Here is a 23,778-nt window from a genome sequence, read left to right as displayed (position 1 = left end):
TTATATTGATGGCATGTGACCACAAGCTAACTTAATCATAAGATAAACATTTGATCATCTGGCAAGGAAAGCAGTGAGAAATTATCATCAAACTCTTATCTAAACTGGATATGGCTTTTTATAATTTTTTTCAATGAGAACAGTAATATTGACATTAGTTAAGAAAAACTCACAGGTGTTCTTCAGTATAAGTATGTGAATATATATCTGGACAATATTTCCTAATGTTCAACAAAACCAGTAAGTCCAGACAATCTTGGAAAATACAGAGACCCTGGTTTGTCCACGTTTCTTGCCTCCCTACTGTGCTGTGCGCCCCTATCCTGAATTAGTTATACACATGGTTATTCTAGTCCTTGTGGCATTTCACTTATTACCTATCCCAAAATGCTGCAATACCGAAAGACCTTTCTTGAGACTATCCAGAAGAGAGAGTATGGACATAGCTAAAGTGGTTGATGGGTACTACAAACAAGTGGCAAATGGCATTTGCCTTGTTTCCCAAATCGTATTTTTCTCTACCTCTATGAAATCTGATGTGATTGGGATTTAGCTTCAGGGGAGGGGTTTAGGGTTTGGCTGGAAACAGGTTTCCTGTATTCTCAGCTGGTTTTCCTTTGAATTTTCAGACTTGATCTTTATTTTGTTAAAGAGATTACTGTTGGCTTAAAAAACTAGGTGGTAGAGTTGGGTAACTTCTCATTCTTTGTTTATCACTATTATCAATTAAAGGTACTACTTCTCTTGTGACATCCAGAGTGATGAATTTTAGTCAATATGCATTTCTTTATTAAACAGCGATGGAGACATGATTACCTATTACATGCTTTTACCTGCTTTATGCAAGGATTTCTTGTGTGTTTTTTGGAATGGCAATTGATGAGCTTAGTTTTCATTTAAAAAGGAAAAATGATGGTGAGAAAAATCTCTGGAATTTGAAATTTAACTAAAAGCATGTGTATTATTAGAAGCTAAAATAACCCCACTTGTAAAGTCTGACAAAGAGCATCAAAAAGGAAAGATCTCATTATTATAGAGCAAAGAATCCTATATATAATATTAGCTAATAGTAGAATCTAATACTGTAGTTCAATAACATAAAAAGATCAAGTAATATTTCTTCCAGCAGTATAGGACTGATACATTGGGAAGGAAGCATTTCTTCTGGCCTAAAAACCAAGCTGACAGGAGACAGATTAGCAGGAGAAAACCAAATTTCATTTCATATGTATGGGGAATGCACACAGCCATGAAATTCTGAAGATCAGCAACATGAGGCTTCTCTGAGCTAAGGGGAAGAGTAGGAGAATCAGGAATACAAAAGGGAGAAAGACCATTAGCAGGAAGGTGAGAGGAAATGTTTGGAAAATAAAGGTGGTCCTGTTGTTACACAGGTAAGTTTCTTCCTAAAGAGGAATCTCTTGTTAATGGTCTGTTCATGGTACAGGCTCTCTTTTCCAATGTAAATTTAGGCAGTTGAGGGGAAGGTAAAGAACTTTTTCTGAATCTGCTGGGGTTTGTTTGCTTTAAACTTACAATAATGTTCATGCCAAAGTGGCCCATCTTGGGGGCAACCTGCCCTGGGCCCCTGCAGCTTCCTCCTCTGAAACTTCTGGAAGTTTCACACATTAAAATTGAGCTGGTTGATTATTCTGTCTTGTTGAACCAGTCCTGGCCAATAGGTCAGGTCAGTTAAATTCATTTTGGGGGGCGTGATGCAGGTGTGTTCTTAAGTTAGGCCTACAGTTCAAGCAATCAGGTATTCAATAAGAGGCATTGCTGTGGAAACTGATTAGATCAAAATTTAAGCTGGTTTCTAGGTTTTGAGTGTAGCCAGTTGAGAAGATTTCTAGATGTCAAGCTTGAAGGTTTTCAGTGCAGTGGCAGTCTGACAGATTTTCTCCCCTTTATAGTTGGAATGTCTCTGGTGATCTTTTTGAATGGCCCACAGAGCAAAAGGCATAAAGAGTGCCTGCATGTGTGCTGTTGTGTTGATTTCTCTGAACTTTACATAAATTTATTTGTATTTAATTTGGAGGGCTTCAGGGGAAAGGGCATTTTTCTCAGATGAATTCAATGTAGAAGGTTGGGAGGAAAATAAAAAATGTTATTTGGAGAATTATAGCCAGGCATTATAGGAAACGAGAAGAAATCAGGATCTAGTCTAGACTGTAATGAACAGTAATTAGAAGCTCATAGGTGTGTTATTGAAACCTATTTACTCTATAATCTTCATAGATAGCCAAATTAATACTAATTTGTTTACAAAATAAGTCGTTTTAAAAAAACTTGGCCTGATCATTTATGTAAGTAGAGCAAGAATAGCAGTTGATCATGTAGACACTTTAAAACCTGCTTTGCCTGGAGCTTTTTCTAGATTGAAGTTTTAACAGCCTCTTGAGACCATACGCCCAACAAAATACCATCAGAACTTCTGCAACACCTATAGATTTGGGTGAATTCCTCTCTTCTCGAGTTCCTCAAATATCCTGAGGTTCCTGTACTTGCCAGGAAGTAACAGCATTTACTCACCTGGTAAGGCTGCTGGGAACTCTGTAAGCAAGGTACTAAATTGAGGTCTCTGGGGGGCTGTATTGGCTTCCTAAACTCAACCTAGCTCCTTACAGCTGTCTGGTCATATTTGAATTTATGCATGTAGCTCTCAAATCTTGGTTATACAACTAGTGTTTCCAATTGTGTCCTGTGACCAGGAGAACAGATTTGAACTTGTGCAAATCAATATAAGAATACTTACTGAGAGTTTCTGAATTCTGGAGGGTTCAGGTAGGGAAAAAGATAAAATTTGTTTCAGTGGTAGTATTCTATCAAATTGCTCTAAGTCATTGAGCTTAAGAGAAAAAGGTTTTCTTTAAGTTTAGAAAAATAGCATTTTAGAAAGTGAGCAATATTGTAAATAAAAAGTCATAAAATTTCAAATTATCCTAAAAAGTTCCTTCATTTCCATGTTACTAATTCTTATTTTGGTTGAATCCAGTTTTTCTATTCCTACCAGTTTCATAATCTTAGGCTTATCAGAAACCTATATACTTAGAGTTCTTTATAGGAGTCTCAGTGAAGATAAGGCATATCTGCACTACCATCAGAGTAAAACAGTGACTGTATTAGAGTTCATTACAATGTTGAGAACAAGGAAATTTGGTTATTTATTTCTGTGACACACAACACATAATAACATACTAGGATATCAGATTTCGAGGGGTTTTATGTAAGTTTAGAAACTTATCTACATAATCTAAGAGGGTTTAATATTTTAAATATAATCTAAGAGGGTTTAATATTTGACAATGTTTCCCACATAATTTAACATACCAGATAAACCTAATTAGTTTAATTTCTCACAAAAAGTTTGAAATATTCTAGGACTGCTCTGGAACACCTTAGACTGGGGTCAGAAGACTTCATATTAGGATTTGATTTTGGGAAGTATGAAAAAAAAACATTAAAAGTTTTGGATACCTGATTAAGAGGATCACAGATCATTATGAAACAAGAATTATTTAACCAAAGTGACAATAAGATATTTCAGAGGCAAATATAGAACCTTACATAGTTGTGAGCAAAATATAGCTTTTTTAATCTTAAGACTCAGTTTTCTTAAGTAATCAAAGACTTGCTTGATAAACAGGAAATGATCACAGAATCCTTGTTTTCTAGGCAGAAAACCTTGGCCTTTTCGCAAAGTGAAAAAAGTTTCAAATTTACAGTGTATTTTTGATACTAAAAGTTGTTTATCCTAATTCCTTTACAAAGATTTCTAGTAGTCTTAATTACATTTATTAGAATTCTTAAGTCATAGAAACCTTAGTTTCTAGTGAAAACTAAGTGGTGAGCAATTGTGAAGTTATACAGTATTCTTTAGAATGGCAAATTTGTGAACACATTTCATAATTTCTAAAAACATAGTTTTTCAGTAAAACACAAACCAGGTTTACTAACAACCTTATGAACCTATGTTCAGTACTTAAGGTTTTATTATTTTAACTTAACCCATCATTTAACTTACTTTCAAGGATTTTAGAATTTCTTAATTCCCACAAAACTTCATGAAGCATTAGACAAAAATCAATCAGAATTCAAATTTTTTCCTGAAAAATTCGCAGAGATGAACTTATTTGACCTAGTAAACACAGGGAGAATGACCGTCTTACATTTAATGCTGATAACTCTAAAGATGTTTTGAATTAAACTAACAACTTTAAATTAGCTTTAATACTGAAGATTTCCCAGATCATGAGAATTTGGAAAGCATTTGGGTTAGTTCCTATCTTTCTGAGTTTTGGAATTCCCAGTACTTACAAGTTCTTGGCTTCAAACCAACCAAAAAGAGCTCTTTCACAAATTAATTTTGGTGATAACATCTGGAGGTAGAGAAAAATATCTTACATTTGTAACATATATGCACATACACAGTCAAGAAACAAAATAATCTAGCTTTTAGTTTTACTGTTATTTGTGGAAAGGACATTTAAGGCCCAAGTTCCAAATACCTCCCTTTATTTATAAACTTCTCTAAAGTTTGTATTTCAAAGAATGGCTTTTAGGTCTTAGAGAAGATAGGGACAGAAAACTTACATCACAAAGAGAAAGAATCCCACATTTTGGAGAAAATGGAAATCTGGAGCATATCTGCCTATTACCAGAGGTGCTGGAATCTGGGTGCAAAACATTTTAGCAGTATGCATTTTAAAAAGGTCTTTTTCTTCAGTCTCAGGTGACTGTGGGCTGTATTTATATTTTGAAGACATGGTATTTATAATTTTAGGGGTGCCCGGGTGGTTGATTAAGCATCCACCTCTTGATTTTGGGTCAGGTCATGATAGAATAGTTTGTGAGATGGAGCCCCACATTGGGCTCTGTGCTGACAGTGAGGAGCCTCCTTGGGATTCTCTCTCGCCCTCCCCTACTCACGCTCAAATAAATAAACATTAAAATTTTTTTTTAGAGTTTCAGGGCAATTGCAGTTTAAAATGTATTTTTTTAAAGTACAAGACAATTTTGTTCCAGTATGCTGATCTTTTATAATTAATAGCTACTAACATTTTGAGGGGAATAGGGGACATTTAAGTATTGGTAAAGATAGCTGGGATTTGACTTATATCTAGAGATGCATTTCTAGTTCTGTAGAGGTTTGTAAGGCAACTGTTTGTAATTCCCAAAGAACTACCCCCCCTTTTTTTAATATCAGGGAGATTTTTTTAATTAAAATGGGAATTGAAAGATGCCTATCTTTGTAAAGTTCGTTTAAAGCATTTTAACAAAAACTTTCTTGCAGCATACATAATTCAGTCTTGACTTCTATTAGCCCCTGAATGCTGGACTTTGCAGATCATTTGTGGGAGGGCATAGGAGAAAGTTTGGTCTTCTCTTCTTCTCTGAGAAGGGGGTCTAGGATACATTTGCAAAGTGTATTGCATAGGAATGTCCGAGGCTAGCAGAGCCTGCTTACAGAGCCCTGGAAGGTAGGAGCAAAGCAGGCCTTATTACCAGTCTCAGGTGCTCTTGTCAATCTTATTACCTGGCTTTCAGCTTCTACTTGAGCAACCTGTATTCTTTGAACCTAGAGATTTGGCTCCTTGTAATTCTTGTAGGAAAAGGGAATTTCCAACAGGCAGATGAGGCCAGATTTTAAGGGGATTTTACACTGAATGTGAACATTTATTTTTGTCAAGGGAGTCCCTAAGCCTCACTTTTAAAAGGGCATAGATGATCCAGCCCCCATGATCTAAAAGTCTGCTCCCAAAATTAAAGGAATTCATTGCACAGGCAGTAAGGATGGTAAAAACAGGTTCTCTGGTCTCCCAGGAAAACGAAAGATTCCTTCAGTCACAGCCTGCTCATCTGTAACACTGGGCAGGCAACCAGCATTAACAGGCAATGGTGATTGAGAAGGAAAATATACNGAAGCATGACTCGAACTCATGAACTGTGAGATCATGACCTGAGCCAAAGTCAGATGCTTAACAACTAAGCCACCCAGGTGCCTGAGATGACAAAGATTCTAAGGGGGTGGGACCTCCCATGACAAACACCCTGAGAGATGGCATGGCCAGAGGGAGAGAGCTGGCACTGGCCATGAAGATGCACCTAGGTAAACGCACCCTCTGGATGGTGAAAAACAAAGAGAATATTCTCACTGGTCATAAAGCTACACTTAAAGGATACAGAATAAATGAGAAAAAATACAGATGAAAGAAAAAATATATAGATGTTAACAGCTTTGGTTCCAAGAAACCCAAGGTTTAGCTACATTAATACCTAGAAGGGATATGCTGTAGGGTTGGGGACTGTGTGTTGTTTTGCAGTGTACCTTATTACAAGTAAGTTTGCTTGAGGTTAGTGGGTAACCTAATGCCAGTCTAACCTGTTCTGGGATCATCTTACCCTATCACAAGAGTCTTCTCGAGGTAGTGACAGTGAGTGCCCTAATGACTTTAGCTTCCAAGAGGTCCCTTAGCAACAGTCTTTATGTGCATATTCAAAGTTCATATGACAAATGACTTAAAACACAAACAGAAAAATCCCAAAACGTTTTTTGGGAGGAAATGAATCGGTAACCAAAAGAGTACTCTACCAAATTTAACCAGAGTCGCTAAGCCTAAGAAAGTAGGTTCTACCAATATTTTCTTCTGCTAATCTAAATGTAGCAAGGGAGAAAGAGGACTCTCCAGACTCTTGCTCTATTGGACTCTGCAGGCAGAGATTTTGGGAGGTTGACACGGTAAGAAATCTTACCTTTTGCCAGGTATATGTCAGATGTCCCAAGGATCTCTGTTGCACTGGTGTCCAGTGAGTTAAAGTGTCCTATTGATTATGTCAGCTGTTGAAGAATCTCCTCTGCCCTTCAAGGTCCTTCTAGCGGGACAAAGAATCAAATTTAGTTTTGTATGTATGTACAGGAAAGCCACAGAGACATGAAATTCTAAGGACCAACAATATGAGGCTTCAACAAGCTAAGGAGAGGGGTAGGGGTCTGAGGATTCAAAGGGGACAAGAGATGTTTGGAAAACAAAGACTGTCCTGTTATTTAGGCAGGTAAGTTTCTTAGGCAATGAGGAATCTCTTCCTAGTGTAAGTTGGCAGTTGAGGGAAGGTAAAGAGCTTTTCCTGAACCTGCTGGGTTTTGTTTAACTCAAAATAATGTTCATGTAAAGTGGCCCATTTTAAAAATTACAAGGGCACCTGGGTGGCTCAGTCAGTTGTGTCTGACCCTGGATTTTGGCTCAGGTCATGATCCCATGGAAGTATATATAGAATGATTCAATTTGTATAAAATAAACATCCAGATGTGTATTAAATTCTTGAGCAGCATACTCCATCTGTTCACAGTGATTTCTTAGGGATAGGCATTCCAGAAGCAAGCGAACTGTGACTTCCTTTTTCAGGCTCTTTTATGTTGTTTGAATTTTTTTAACCTATTCTGTCACTTTTATAATTATGTATTTGCTTTGGGGGAGTAAAACAAAATATGGATTAATTTAAACATACTTCCCAATTACTGTTTCACTAAATTTATATAGTGCATAAAGGGGATCTAATAATGTCAACAAACCAGTTTTATTCCCTGCTCTCCATAGGGATGTATTTAACAGTTTATATAATGTGGAAGACTGACACTTGTGAAATATATGCCCTGAAACCTTTGAGAATCTTAGGAGTTTCAAAAACCACCATGGCATATATTTTTTTTTGCTCATGAAATGCAGTAAAGTACAAATGAAAAAAGTTTAAGCAGCTTCCTCAGATGGAAGGTGTGAAGGTAAGTGGAGAACCACAAAGCTTTGCTGAGATGTGAATGCCGGGTAGCTAGTAGACTATTCATTAGCCGTGTGATTCACTTTCACATAGTAGCTTTGGAAAGTGAAATTTGTGTTCATGCCTGTAGTTATTTCAGGGTCATTCAGACTTTTCAGATAATTAATATGGCAGGTGTCAAATCTGTGACTGTCAGGTAGGCTGTGCCTAGGCAGTCTTCCTCTTTGAGAAAAAACGACTGTATGCACATATGTGTCAATAATAAAAATCAAAGGACATAAAGTGTGTATATTCATTGTAGAATTTAGAGAAGATTCAAAAGAATACAAAGAGGAGAATAAACGTCCCTTCTAATTCTATCCAGCAATACCATGGTTAAGGGTATTTTTATTTAAAAATGGATTTAAAAGCTGTTTTATAAAAGGCAGCAGTTGGAAATTTAGAATTATTGTCGATTGTTACTGTTTTAGCCCATAGAAGCCATTACAAATAGGCATTAGTTTTAAGGAGAGCTAACAAGAAGCTTTAAAAACCCATATGGGGAAGACTATGTGGGTAGTTCTCCACTAATCCAACTAAGGTATATAATGTTGCTTCTTTATTCAATCTAGAGGCTGCCCCTGGACAGGACAGTCTTCTGACTTTGTTGTAGTTGTGACAGTAAAGCTGCCTCATTGTCTGGGAGTACAGCAGCAGGTGTGGGCTGTTGAGCCTCTTGCATCAATAAAGAGGTGTGAGAACACAAGATTGCTTTTAGAGACGGTTGGGGTCACCATTTTAGAAACTGAAGGTTTGAAAAACCAGATTAAGCTTGTATGGCTTAGTTATGAATTGTCTAATGAGCCTTTCCTGTCTTCTGTTGTATTTTGGTTTATCATAAATCCGTTTACTTGGTGGTCGCCCTTTAAGTTTAAGCCCCTCAAAAGAAATGGAGCAAAACCTGACCTTCTGTGCCCCTGCAGCTGTGGCAGAGAGGCCAACTGCAAGCAGCTAGGCTGAATGTGGGCTTCACCTAACAATGAGCCCAAGCTGGCCTCAGATAGGCATCTCTATGGCATAGGGACCAAACTGTGCAGCACCCTCAGAAGGCAAAGTAGGCCATTGCAGCTCCCTGTGCTGAAGGCATATGTGTCTTACCCTACAATAATAGGTCACTAGTAACCCACACAAAGGGCACCCATGGCATACCTGGTTCTGGTGACCTGAGGGGGGTGTTGTGCTGCAGAGCACCACAGGACCTCTTCTACACAAGGCCACCACTTTTTTAAGACCAGAAGATGTAGCTGACCTACCTAATAGAAGCAAACACACAAAGGTTCAGAACATGAGAGAGGAACATGTCCCAAATGAAAGAGCAAGACAAAAATCACAGTGAAAGAGCTAAATGAGATGGTAATAGTCAATATAGACCGTTAGAGAATTGAAAGTAATGGCATTAATACACTCACTGGACTTAAGAGTGGATGAACTCAGTGAGAACTTAAAGAGTAAATAAAAAAAACCAGTGAGAAGTGAAGAATTCAATAACTGAAATAAAAAATGCATTAGAAAGAGCAGATAGTCATCTGGAAGACCAGGTAATGGAAAGCAACCAAACTAAATGGTGAAGAAAAAAGAAAAGTGAGAATAGGTTAAGGGACCTCAGTGACATCATCAAACATTATAGCACATTAATGCTATATGAATAGTAACATTCACATGATAGGGATCTCAGAGAGAAGGAAGTAGAAAACTTATTTGAAGAAATAGCTAAAACCTTCCCTAACCTGGCTCCGGAGAGAAATAGACATCTAGGTCCAGGAAGCAGAGAGCTCCTAACAAGGTGAACCACCTTGGTCCATTCCAAGACATAATAGTTAAAATGACAAAAAGTAATGATAGAGAATTTTAACAGTAGAAATGGAAAAGAACATACAGTCATATAGAAGGAAGATCCTATAAGGCTATCAGCTGATTTCTCAGTAGAAAGTATAGGACAGAAGGAAATGGCAAGATATATTGAAAGCGCTGAAAGGAAAAAACCCTGCAAACCAAGAATACTCTATCCAGCAAGGTAGTCGTTCAGAATAGAGAGAGAGATTGAGTTTCCCAGACAAAAGTTAAAGGAATTTATCACCAAGAAACAAGCCTTTTAAGCAGTGTTTAAGGAATTCTTTAAGTGGAAAAAGCCGTAACTAGAAGAAAATTATAAATGGAAAATTCACAGGTAAAAGCAAATACACAGTCAATGTAGTAGATTAATCATTTATGGTGGTTAAAACACAGTAGCAAAATAGAGTATATCTACAAAAACCAGTCTAGGGATAAACAAAAAAAGATGCAAAATATATCATACGTAATATGGAGGAGGAGTAAAAATGTAGTGCTTTTAGAACTTAAGGAATCGTCAACTTAATATAGACTGCTAAACACCTAAGGTGTTATATATGAACCCAAGTGCCACCATAAATCAAAAACCTATAGTAGATACAGATACACAAAAAATAAAGAGAAAGGAATCCAAGCATAACACTAAATAAAGCCATCAAACTACCAGGGCAGAGAGCAAGAAAACAAGAAAGGATCATGCTTAATTTAAATGTAAGTGGACGAAATGTTCCAATCACAAGATATAGGGTGATGAAATAGATTTAAAAAAAAGAACTGTGTGCTTCCTATAAGAGACTCACTTCAGACCTAAGGAAACATACAGACTGAGAGTGAAAGGATACAAAAACATATACCATGCAAATGGAAGCAAATAAAACACACCAACCACCCACACCCACCCACCCAAAACAACCAGAGGTAGCCATAGACAGTAGACTTTAAAACAAAGACTGTAGCATGAGACAAAGAAGGACACTACATTAAGGGATTGATCTTACATGAGAATATAACAATTATAAATGTATGTGGATCCCAAATAGCATCTAAACACATAAACCGAATACTAACAGCCTAAAGGGAGTAATTGACAATAATACAATGATATGAGGGGATTTTAACACCCTACTTACATCAGGATGGATAGGTTATCCAGACAGAAAATCAATAAAGAAACAGTGCTTTTGAATGATATATTGGACCAGATGGGCCTAACANAGTAAAATACACACTCCTTTCAAGTGCACATGGAACATTCTCCAGGGAAGATCATGTTAGGCCACAAAACAGGTCTTTTGAAATCCTATCAAGTGTCTTTTCCAAACATAATGATATGAAAGTACAAATTCATTACAAGAAAAAAATCTTGGAAAAACACAAAACAGATGGAGAAAACAACATGCTACTAAATAACTAATGGGTCAGTGAAGAAATCACAAAAAGGCATACCTCAAGAAAGAAAATAATTTTCAACCTAATTTACACTAAAGGAGCCTGAACAGAACAAATGAAGTCCACAACTAGTAGAAGGAAATTTTTTAAAAAATAGAAAAGATCAATGAAACTAAGACAGGCTCTTTGAAAAGATAATTGATAAACCTTTAGCCCAACTTATCAAGAAGAAGAGAGGACTCCAGTAAATCAGAAGTGAAGGAGACATAACAAATACAAAGGATAAGAATATTATGAAAAATTATATGCAACAAATTGAACAACCTAGAAGAAAGGGATAAATTCCTAGAAACCTACAATCCTTTAATACTGAATCAGGAAGAAATAGAAAATTTGTACAGACCAATTACTAGTAGTGTAACTGAATCAATAATAAAAAAATAACAAAGTCCGTGACTAGATGACTTAAGAGGTGAATTCTATCAAACATTTAAAGAAGAGTTAATACCTGTTTTTCTCAAACTATCCCCAAAAATAGACTAGGGAGGAAAACTTACAAATTTATTCTACAAGGCCAGCATTAACTTGATAACAAAACCAGACAAACACACTAAAGAAAACCAAAAAACTATAGGCCAGTATCTCTGACGAACATAGATCCAAAAATACTCAATAAAGTAGTAGCAAAGCAAATTAAACAATACAGCAAAAACAAACAAAAAAACAAACCACCACAATTAAGTAGGATTTATTCCAGGGATGCAAGGGTGGTTTACTGCTCACAAATCAATCAGGCTGATAGAGCATATTAACAAGAGGAAGGACAAAAACCCTATCATCATCTCAATAGATGCAGAAAAAGCATTTAACTTTCAACAAAGTAGATTTAGAGGGAATATACTTCAAATAATAAGTCACATAATACAAACCCACAGCTAACATAGTAACTCAATAATGAAAAAGTAAGTACCTTTCCTCTAATATCAGGAACAGGACAAGGATATCCACTCACTGTTTTTATTCAGCATAGTTCTGGAAGTTCTACCTGCAGGTGTCAGACAAAAAGAAAAGGCATCCAGATTGGTAAGACGTAAACTTGGCATTATTTGTAGATGACATGATAGCATATATAGAAAACCACCAAATAACTAGTAATGAAGGAGCAGAAAGAAAACAATCCTGAAGCAAAAAGAATAAAATATCTAGGAATAAATTTAACCAAACAGTGAAAGATCTGTACTCTGAAAACTCTAAGACATTGATAAAACAAACATGATACAAAGAAATGGAAAGATATACCATGCTTGTGGGTTGGAAGAATATTGTTAAAATGTCCATACCACCCAAAGCAATCTACAGATTGAATGTAAATCCTATCACAATGCCAATGGTATTTCTTATACAAGTAGAACAACCCTAAAATTTGTATGAAAGCACAAAAGATTGCCAAAGCCATCGTGATAAAGAAGAATGAAAGTGAAGGTATCACAATCCCAGATTTCAAGCTATACTGCAAAGCTATACTAATAAAAAACAGTGTGGTACCAGCACAAATAGACTTGGAGATCAGTGGAACAGAATAGAGAGCCCAGAAATAAATTCACAACTATATAATCAGTTAATCAACAACAAAGGAGGCAAGAATATACACTGAGGAAAAGACATTTCTATAAATTGGACAGCTACTTGCAAAAAAGTGAAACTGGACCACTTTCTTATACTACACAAAAATAAACTCCAAATGGATTACAGACCTAAATATAAGACCTGAAACCATAACACTCCTGAAAGAAAATCAGGTAGTTATCTCTTAGACATCATCCTTAGCAACATATTTATGGATAGGTTTCCTCAAGCAAAGTAAACAAAAGCAAAAATATACTGTTAGGACTACACCAAAATAAAAAGCTTCTGTACAGCAAAGGAACCAACAGAACAAGAAGGCAATTACTGAATGGGAGGAGATATTTGCAAATGATAAATCCTATAAGGGGTTAATATCCAAAACATACACAAACACACACACATATACACACACACACATACACAAACACACAACTTGACACACAAAAAAAAATCCAATTAAAAAATTGAGAACTTGAATAGACATTTTTTCAGAGGAGACATACAGATGGCTAGACATATGAGAAGATGCTCAACATCACTAATCAGGGAAATGCAAATCAAAACCGGAATGCGTTATTACATTATACCTGTCAGAATGGCTAGTAGCAAACAGATAAGCATCAAGTGTCAGCAAGGATGTGAGAAAAGAGAATCCTAAGTGCACTGTAGGTAGTGTAAATTAGTGCAGCCCCCTGGGGTAAACAATACGGAGATTCCTCAAAAAAATTAGAAATACCATATGATCCAGTAATTCCATTGCTGTGTACTTATCCAAAGAAAATGAAAACACTAATTCAAAAAGATATATTCACGCCTATGTTTATTGCATTATTTATAATAGCCAAGATATGGAAGCAACCTAAGTGTCCATCAATAGATGAATGGATAAAGAACATAGAATATATATAATGTATATTACTCAGTCATAAAGAATGAGATCTTGCCATTTGGGACAACATGGATGGACTCAATAAGGAAACATTGGTCTCAAATGACACGTTAGACCAGATGGGCTTAACAGATCTGTACAGAACATCTCATCCAAAAGCAAAAGAATGTACATTCTTCTCAAGTGCACATCCTCTTGAAATGGAACATTCTCGCAGAAAGATCATCTGTTAAGCCACAAAAGAAGTCTTAATAAATTTAAGAGGATTAAAATCATATCAAGCATCTTTTCTGACCATAGGAGTATGAAACTGGATATCCATTATGAAAAGAAAACTGGAAAATCCACAAATATTTGGAGATTAAAGGACATGCTACTGAACAACCAATAGGTCAAAGAAGAAATTGAGAAATTTTTAAAATGCCTTTAACAAATGAAACTGGAAACAAAACATACCAAAACGTAAGGGCAAAAGCAGTTCTAGGAGGGAAGTTCATAGTGTTAAATACCTACCTTGAGAAACAAGAAAAATCTCGAATAAACAATAAACTAACTAACTTTACATTTTAAGGAATGTATCTTTACATTTTAAGGAAAGAAAAAAGAACAAACGGAGTCCAAAGTTAGTAGAAAGAATAAAGATTGGAGTGGAAACAGAGACTTTAGACCATAGAAAAGATGAGCGAAACAGCTGGTTCTTTGAAAACATAAAAGTTGACAAACCTTTTGCCAGACTCACAGAAACAAAGACAGGACTCAAGTAAAATCTGAAAGGAAAGAGGAGACATTAGAACTGATACAACAGAAATACAAAGGATCATGAGTATTACGAACAGTTATACACCAAGAAACTGGACAACCTAGAAGCAATGGTTATATTCCTAGAAACATACAACCTACTAAGACTGAATTATGAGGAAACAAATATGAACAGATTGGTTACTAGTAAGGAGATTGAATCAGTAATTGAGAACCTCCCAACAAACAAGCCTGAGACTGTACAACTTCAGTGATAAACTCTTTTGAACGTTCAAAGAATTCATATCAATCCTCAGACTTCTCCAAACAAAAGAAGAGAATGCTTTTTAAAAAATGTTCCTTTTGGGGCGCCTGGGTGGCTTAGTCGGTTAAGCGTCCGACTTTCGCTTAGGTCATGATTTCACGGTTCGTGGGTTCAAGCCCCGCGTCGGGCTCTGTGCTGACTGCCAGCTCAGAGCCTGGAGCCTGTTTCAGTCTGTGACTCCCTCTCTCTCTGACCCTCCCCTGCTCACGCTGTCTCTCTCTCTCTCCTAGAAATAATAAAAAAAAAAATGGTCCTTTGTTTTTGAGAGAGAAGGCGAGAGAACGCAAGGGAGGGGCAGAGAGAGGGAGACAGAATCCCAAGCAGTATCTATGCCTTCAGCATAGAGCCCAGTGCGGGGCTTGAACACACAAACCATGAGATCATGACCTGAGCTGAAACCAAGAGTTGGACGCTTAACTGAGTTGCCCAGTTGCCCCAAGGAGAGAACACTTTTAAACTCATTTTACAAGGTCATATTATAATGGCCTTGATACCAAACTAGACAAGGGCACCATAAGAAAAGCTGATGTTTCTGATTAACATAGATGCAGAAATCTTCAGCAAAGCATTAGCAAGATGAATTCCATCAACAGTTGTTGTTGACCCTTGAATAACATGGGTTTGAACTACATAGGTCCATTTATATGTGAATTGTTTCAGCTAATACAGTATAATACTATAAATGTGTTTTTTCTTCCTTGTGATTATTTTTATTATTTTATTTTTTCTCAAATAGTTTATTGTCAAGTTGGTTTCCATATAACACCCAGTGCTCATCTCAACAAGTGCCCTCCCCCATCAGGCCTCAGTTTGTTCTCAGCATTCAAGAGTCTCTCATGGTTTGCCTCCCTCCCTCTCCCCAACTATTTTTTCCCCTTCTTCTCCCTCATGGTTCTCAGTTAACTTCCTCCTAATCCACCTATACGTGCAGACATATGGTATCTGTCCTTCTCTGCCTGACTTATTTCACTCAGCATAACACCCTCAAGTTCCATCCTTGTGATTATTTTTTTTTTTAATGTTTTTTATTTATTTCCAGGAGAGAGAGAGAGAGAGACAGCGTGAGCAGGGGAGGGTCAGAGAGAGAGGAAGTCACAGACTGAAACAGGCTCCAGGCTCTGAGCTGGCAGTCAGCACAGAGCCCGACGCGGGGCTCGAACCCACAAACCGCGAGATCATGACCTAAGTGAAAGTCGGACGCTCAACCGACTAAGCCACCCAGGCGCCCCTCCTTGTGATTATTTTTAAAGCTTATTTATTTTGAGAGCATGAGCATGTGCGTCCAAGTGGGGGAGGGGCAGAAAGAGGGAGAAAAAGAATTCCAAGCAGGTTCCTTGCTGTCAGCACGGAGCCCAACATGGGGCATGATCCTACAAACCCTAAGATCATGACCTGAACTGAAATCAAGTGTTGGACACCTAACCAATTGAGCCACCCAGGAGCCCCTTCCTTGTGATTTTTTTTAATAACATGTTTTTTCTTACTTTACTGTAAGAGTACAGTATATAATATATATAATATACAAAATGTGTTAATTGTGTTATTAGGATTTTGGTCAACAATAGGTTATCAGTAGTTAAGTTTTGAGGGAGTCAAAAGTCATACGTGGATTTTTTTTTTTTAATACATGGAGTTTCAACTGCACAGGAGATTCTTGCCCTAAACCTCCATGTTGTTCAAGGGTCAACTGTACACTAAAGGATCATATACCATAATCAGGTAGGATTTGCTCCAGGATGTTGAGATGGTTTAACATCTGCAAGGCATTGTTATACAACACATTAACAAAATGAAGGATAACAATTCTAGGATTATCTCAGTAGATGCAGAAAAAGCATTTGGCAAAACTCAACACCCATTTATGATAAAAATTCTTTAAGTGGGTAGAGAGGGTACCTTCCTCAACATAGTAAAGGCCATATAGGACAAGCTCACATCCCAACATAATATTCAATGTGAAAAGCGGCAAGCCTTTTCCCAGAGATAAGAATAAAACAGGGATGTCCACTTCCACCACTTTTATTCAATATAGTATTGAAAATCGTCACCAGAGCAATTAGGCAAGGAAAGAAAAAAGGATCCTATTTCAAAGATAACACCATATTATATATAGAAAAACCCGTAATAAGATTCCACCAAAAGACATATTCACCAAGTTGCAGCATCAAAATCATTATGCAAAAATCTATTGCATTTCATGCACTAATAATGAAGTATCAGATAGCCCCTTTACAGTTGCACCAAAAAGGATACCTAAGAATAAATTTAACTGAGATGAAAGATCTGTACACTGGAAAGTCTAAGAATGAAGAAAGAAAGATGACACAAACAAATGGAAGACCTACTGTGCCCATGGATCGGGAGAATTAATGTTGTTAAAATGTTCACATTACCCTAAGCAATCCCCAGATTCACTGCAATCCCCATAAAAATTCCAGTGGTATTTTACATAGAAGGAGAACAAGTAATCATGAGATTTGTATGGAACCACAGAAGAAGACCCCAGATAGCCAAAGAAATCTTGAGAAAGAAGAACAGGCTGGAGGCATCTGCGATTTTTTTTTTTTTTTTTTTTTTTTTTGGTTTATGTATTTATTTTGAGNGAGTCTTTGTTTTTTTTTTTTTTTTTTTTTTTTTTTTTTTGGTTTATGTATTTATTTTGAGAGAGAGCAAGAAAGTGTGATCAGGGGAATGGCAGAGAGAGAGGGCGAGAAGGAGAATCCCAAGCAGGCTCCACAGTGCCAGCCTGGAGCCCAACCCAGTGTTCAAACTCACAAACCATGATATCACAACCTGAGCCAAAACAGTCATATGCTCAACCGACTGAGCCACCCAGTTGCCCCACACTCCTTGATTTTAAACTAAATTACAAAGCTATCGCAGATTAAAACAGTATGGTTTTCACATAGAAACAGGCATATTTATCAGTGAAACATAATAGAGAATCCAGAAATAAATCCATACATGGCCATTTTGCAACAAAGGAGCCAAGAATATACAGGGGAAAGGATGGTCTCTCCAAAAATGATGTTGGGAAAACTGGACGGCCACATGCAGAAGAGTGAAAATGGACTACCTCGTTAATTCAAAACTGGTTTGAAGAATGGAGCCTAGGACCCGAAACCATGAAAATCCTAGGAGAAAACATAGGTGATAAGTTCCTTGACATATGTCTTGGCAGTAACTTTTTGAATCTGTCTCCAAAAGCAAAGCCAACAGAAAAATAAGTAAGAGGGATTACTTCAGAGGCGCCTGGGTGGTTCATCTGGTTAAGCATCTGAGTCTTGATCTTGGCTTAGGTCTTGATCTCAGGGTCATGAGTTCAAGCCCTGCACAGGGCTCCACACTGGTCTTAAAGTCTGCTTAGAAAAAGAGGGATTAGGGGCGCCTGGGTGGCTTAGTCGGTTAAGCGTCCAGTTTCAGCTCAGTTCATGATCTCACTGCTTGTGGGGGTTGAGCCTCGCATCAGGCTCTGTGCTGACAGAGCCTGGAGCTTCCTTTGAATTCTTTGTCTCCCTCTCTCTCTGCCCCTCCCCCACTTGCACTCTCTCTCAAAAATAAATAAATGTTAAAAAACTTTTTTTTAAAGAAAAAAAAAGAGGGATTACTTCAAACCAAAAACTTACGCACAGCCAAGGAAATAAGGCAACCTACTGAATGGGAGAAAATGTTTGCAAGTAGTATTTGCTAAGGGGTTAATATCCAGAATATATAAACTCATACAATTCAATAGCAAAACCACAAAACCCAAACCAGTTCAGTTTAAAAAATGGGCAGAAGACCCTAATAGACATTTTTCCATGGAAGACATACAGATGGCCAACAGGTACATGAAAAGATGCTCTACATCACTGATTATCAGGGAAATGCAAGTCAAAGCCACAATAAAGTATCATCTCACAACTGTTAGAATGGTTAATATCAAAAATATAAGAATAACCAGTGCTGGTAGGGATGTGGAGTACACTCTGGTGGGAATGTAAACTGGTGTAGCCACTATGGAAAACAGTATGGAAGTTCCTCAAAAAATTAAAATAGAACTACCAGATGATGCAGCAATTCTACTTCTGGTTATTTTCCCAAAGAAAATGAAAATACTAACTTGAGAAGACATAAATGATCCCTGTGTTCACTGCAGCATTTACAATAATCAAGATATAGAAGCAACTGTTGGATGAATGGATAAAGACAGTTTATTTATACAATGGAATATTTCAGCCATAAAGAATGAAATCTTGCCATTTACAACAACATGGATGGAACTTGAGGACATTATTCTAAGTTAAACAAGTCAGAGAATGACTAATACCCTATGAAGGTCACTTCTTTGTAGAATCTTAAAAACCCCCAAACCAAACCAACAAAAAAGCCCCCAAGCTCATAGATAAAAGAAATGGGAAGTTACCAGAGGTGAAGAATAGGGGGTGGGCAAAATGAGTGAAGGGGGTCAAAAAGTAGAAACTTGAAGTTATAAGTAAGTCATGAGGATATAGTATATAGCATGTGATTACAATTAATAATACTGTATTAGATGTTTAAACGTTGCTAAGAGAATAAATCAAAAGTTCTCATTACAGGAAAAAAATTTTTAACTATGGTGATGATGTTAATTAGACTTATTGTGGTGATCATTTCACAGTATAAACAAATATCAAGTCATTATGTTGTATAGCTGAAAATAATAGTGCCAGTTATACCTCAAAAAAAAGAAATCCCACAAAGAATGCATGGTACCCCTTCCCCCACATAGGCCCCTGCACTCCTAGGCTCACGCTTATGGTCTCTCATGGAAACCAGCATGGACTATGATCTGAAAACTCTTGAGTACAGAGTGTTCCTTTTCCGTATATAGCTAGGTTTGTGCTTCCTACCCGGCTTTTCAAACTAAACATTATATTGTTTAAAAATGCATATGTATGGTCTATAGAGGCAAGCAAAAAGACAACACAACATTCAGGATAATGGCTATTTCTAGGGGGAAAGATGGGGTTTGTGAGCTGGAAGATACAGGAAAACTCCTAACAGAGCTCCCACACATGGCCGTTCTATAAAGTGCCAGACAGTAAATATGTTAGGCCTTGTTGCCCGTAAGTTCTGCATCCCACTTGACTCTGTTGTTGTAGTATAAAAGCAGCTACAGATGAGCAGATACATGAGTGGGTGTGTCTGTGTTCCAAGAAAGCTGTATTTACAAAGCCCAGTAGCTGGATTTGGCTTGGGGCTCCAGTATACCAAACCCCAGATTACACAGCTTAAACCTTTAAAAGACCAAAAAAAAAAAAAAAAAATTATCTGTGGTTTGTCTAGGGGATTGAGAGTAGAGCCTGGAACAAAGGATTCACTGGGGTGTAGTAGGAAGGCCAGTAATGAAGCTTCCTACAGTCCATGTTTTTTATTAAGTTATGACTGTGAAAATGTTGAATCTTATTTTATGAACTTGGGCACTTTGTCCTCTATAATGTAAAATATTGAGAGAAAGCTGCTGCTCAAACTTTGATTTCATTAAGGAAACCATTTTTCTGAAAATGATCCAGACTAATTCTTCATTAAAAGCAGCAAATCCAGCAACCGTACCACTTGTTATTAATTGATCATTACCAGATGTCAGACACGATACCAGGAACTTGACACATTATTTTCCTCACAACAGTTCTTCAAAGTGGGTTTGTTTGGGTTTTTTTGGTGTCCATTTTCCAACTGAGAAAGGCTGCTTTTCCAAGGTCCCAGAGCTAATATTGCTGAGATTTGAGCCAGAGTTGTCCAGTTTAAAATTCAGTCTGTTTTCTACAGCACACTGCCTCTACAGAAGGCATCCTGCTTTAATGTTGCCAAATCAATTTGGTTTTAGATTGTCTTCGCAGTTTTACTGACTTAGAAGAACTCGATGAGACAGAGTTATATATGTGCCACAAATGCAAAAAGAAACAAAAATCCACCAAAAAATTTTGGATTCAGAAACTACCCAAGGTAAGCATTTTCAAATTATAATGCAGTTTTGAGGAGGAAAATGTTTATGATGAATGAGAAGACAAATTATTTTCGTAACTCCAGCCTATGTATTCTGTATTGGTCTCTAGTTTTCAGCAGAAGGTAAATAAATCTTTGAGAATGTATAATTAATGTAACCTGATCACAATTTCCACTGTGTGGAAGGGGATGGTTTCCTCCCACATCATCGTTAAGCAACCAGCTGGGTGTCTTACTTAGAATTCAGTGCAGCTCTGACACTATCAAAGCCGGTGATAGCGGTCAGATTCCACAGGTTCCGGGCCCAGTCCTCTAACACCAGCTCTGCTTCCGAAGCCCAGAGAGCACAGCTTGCTACTTTATGCTTCTGACCAACAGACTAGACATGGGTATGAGGAGATACGTAGGGTGGGGTCCTGAACAGAGGAGCTTCTGTCCTTGGGGAGTTTGGGGCCTGGCACAGTAGCACTTCGAAGTGTTCTGGTTACCCATATGGAATCTCTCCAAACCCCTCCTTTTGGATTTTTATGGAGGCTTCATTACCTAGGCATGGCTGATTAAGTCATTGGCTGTTGGCAGTTCAACTTTCAGCCCCTCTCTCCTACCTGGAGAGTTGGGTTGGGGAGTCTGAAAGTTCCAACTCTGTATTCACACGGTTGGGTCCCCTGGCAACCACCCCACATCCTTTGAGGCAGTTAGAAAGTCACCTCATTGGCATAACAAAGACACCTTTATGGCTATCCCTTTGGAAATTCTAATGGTTTAGGTAAGCTGTGTGGAAATATAAGCTCTTCACCCCCTTTCCACACAGCTCCTAAACTTTAGGAAAAAAGGGGTTTTATGTATATATATATATATGTGTGTGTGTGTATATGTATGTATATATATATACATATGTATATATATGTATGTATATATATATATATGTGTGTGTGTGTGTGTATATGTATGTATATATATACATATGTATATATATGTATGTATATATGTATGTATATGTATGTATATGTATGTATATATGTATGTATGTATGTATAATATATATATATTTTAGTTTTTAATTCCAGTCAGTTAACTACAGTGTGGTTAGTTTCAGGTGTTTTATTTATTTTAAATCACAATATCATAAGATATGTGGAAGAAAGTACTCTCAAGGTTCAAAAAAAAGAAAAAAAGAACTTATAGGCCACCTAAAATATTACTGAGAGATATTAGTACCAAGTAGTTAATTTTACTGAAAGGGAAATTAGGGTTTTGTTTGTTTTTTTTATACAATCTTTGTCCTTATCTCTCATCCAGGTGCTATGCTTACATCTGAAACGATTTCATTGGACTGCATATTTAAGAAACAAAGTTGATACCTATGTAGAATTTCCACTGAGAGGCCTAGACATGAAATGCTACTTATTAGAGGTACGGTAAATTAATTACCTTTGCTAGGAGGGTGCAAAGATGGCTTTCCAGTAAAATTAAGTCTTCACATTGATAAGAGACAGGATGTCATTGACCGCTGCTTCTAACTCAGTCCTGGATATCTTCTCCCTTGTCCTGTAGCCTGAGAACAGTGGCCCAGAGAACTGCCTGTATGACCTTGCTGCCGTGGTGGTGCACCATGGTTCCGGGTAAGTGTGTCAGCGTCTTCTCATAGTTGGGTTTTCGAAAACCACAGCAAAGGGGCACCTGGGTGGCTCAGTCAGTTAAGCGTCCAACTTCGACTCAGGTCATGATCTCCCGGTTTGTGGGCTGGAGCCCCGCATCAGGCTCTGTGCTGGCAGCTAGCTCAGAGCCTGGAGCCTGCTTCAGACTCTGTGTCTCCCTCTCTCTCTGACCCTCCCCTGCTCATGCTCTCTCTCTCAGAAATAAAGCACTAAAAAAAAAAAAAGGAAGCCACGGCAAAGATCTGCAATTTTGCATCACTCTTGGTAATTCTCCCACAATTCCTTAAAAATGGATTCAGATACATTAATTACATTAACATAGGTGAGGCAGAACTTCTTTCAGTCTTGGTGTGAAAGAATATTCTGGAGAGGATGTTGTGAAGGAAGGAGAGAAGGCACATGAAAGCAAAATGGAGAAGGGTTCATTTGAGCTCCACATTGAGAGCTTATGTATTTGTCCACAGAATCCTCAGTAGGCTTTACTCCAAAGTTAGTTCCTTTGCCAGCTGACTTTTAAATGGAGGGAGAATGGGAAGTTATCTGGAGTAACTTACTTCATGTCATCTATTTTAAAGATTTTATTGAATATTCTTGTTTTTTTTCTTAAGTTTTATTAGTTTTTACCTTTTGGTTCCTTGAGAATGGGTATTTATCTTTCAATCATAGACAAACCCCTATCCCTTTTCCCTCAGAACTTTGTAGACATTGCTCCCTTGCCTTCATCATTCCAGGGCCAAGTCCACTAAGGTCTGATTCTCATCTCTTTATAGGCAACCTTTTTTCCTTATTGGAAGATTGTAGGATCCTCGGTCTTTGGATTTAAGAAATTACAGTACATGTATTCCTGGCTTGGTAGTTGATAGGGACACTCTTTGGTGTCCTCACTTCATGAAAACATTTGATCCACCCCATACTCTCCCTATGACATGTATGGCAGTTCCCCCTTATCTGCAGGGACGTTCGTGCAGTAGATGCCTACAGTCATAGTAACAAACCCTATGTATACACTGTATTTTTCCTGTACATACAGACGTAACTATGATAGCTTAATTTATAAACAATTATAATTTAATAATAATTATAATTGTGATAGCCTTAGACTTCTATTGACCTTTTGACAATATATTAGAAAGAACATCATCTTCTTCTGGACCACACCTGACTGTGGGAAACTGAACCATGGACAGGGAAACCGAGGACAAGGGCGGACTAGGATATAGTGAATTTTCTGGTTCTTTTCCACATTTTAACTGTTGTTTAATGATTTCCGTCTCTGTGTTTCTCAAGACTGCCATGGCCTATTTTTCCAAATCACCAATTTGGATTTCATCTCTATCCAAATTGAAGATGACATTAATACTCTGGCAATCCCATTTTTCTGGTAACTCTTTTTCCTAACAGAAACATTTTTGTTTTATGGTTGCAATATCTTTTTGAAACTACTGGTATTAATTAGAATTTTTAAGTCTCTTTGGTTTTCTGCATTAACTTTGTTAGTGGTTAATTGTTCTTCCCAGTACTTTTCTTTCATACTATCCCCCGCC

General features: G+C 37.4%; 1 protein-coding gene and 1 long non-coding RNA gene across 7 annotated transcripts in view; one reads left to right on the top strand and one right to left on the bottom strand.

Annotated features, from left to right (window-relative positions):
* Positions 1–23,778, bottom strand: part of LOC144217845 (uncharacterized) — a 50,503-nt gene that overhangs the window by 15,238 nt on the left and 11,487 nt on the right. For 3 of the 4 annotated variants that reach the window (XR_013330973.1, XR_013330974.1, XR_013330976.1), the window contains exons 2-5: positions 12,002–12,076; positions 8,962–9,065; positions 6,754–6,873; positions 4,318–4,379 (exon numbers count right to left, since the gene is read on the bottom strand). This is a non-coding gene — a long non-coding RNA (uncharacterized LOC144217845). Of the gene's footprint in view, positions 1–4,317; positions 4,380–6,753; positions 6,874–8,961; positions 9,066–12,001; positions 12,077–14,269; positions 14,316–23,778 lie in introns of those variants that run through there. The other variant, XR_013330975.1, reaches the window with a different exon arrangement.
* USP3 (ubiquitin specific peptidase 3) overlaps positions 1–23,778 on the top strand; it is a 106,044-nt gene that overhangs the window by 77,952 nt on the left and 4,314 nt on the right. For all 3 annotated transcript variants that reach the window (XM_077747546.1, XM_077747541.1, XM_077747554.1), the window contains 3 exons: positions 20,458–20,576; positions 21,876–21,989; positions 22,131–22,198. In XM_077747546.1, coding sequence (XP_077603672.1) covers positions 20,458–20,576; positions 21,876–21,989; positions 22,131–22,198 — 301 coding nt within the window. The remainder of the gene's footprint in view (positions 1–20,457; positions 20,577–21,875; positions 21,990–22,130; positions 22,199–23,778) is intronic.

Source organism: Crocuta crocuta, unplaced genomic scaffold (genome assembly GCF_008692635.1).
Source record: "Crocuta crocuta isolate KB4526 unplaced genomic scaffold, BGI_CrCroc_1.0 scaffold130, whole genome shotgun sequence".
In the NCBI taxonomy this organism is placed as follows: Eukaryota; Metazoa; Chordata; class Mammalia; order Carnivora; family Hyaenidae; genus Crocuta; species Crocuta crocuta.
The sequence above is the reverse complement of the archived record's forward strand: the minus strand, read 5'-3'. Positions and strand labels throughout refer to the sequence as shown.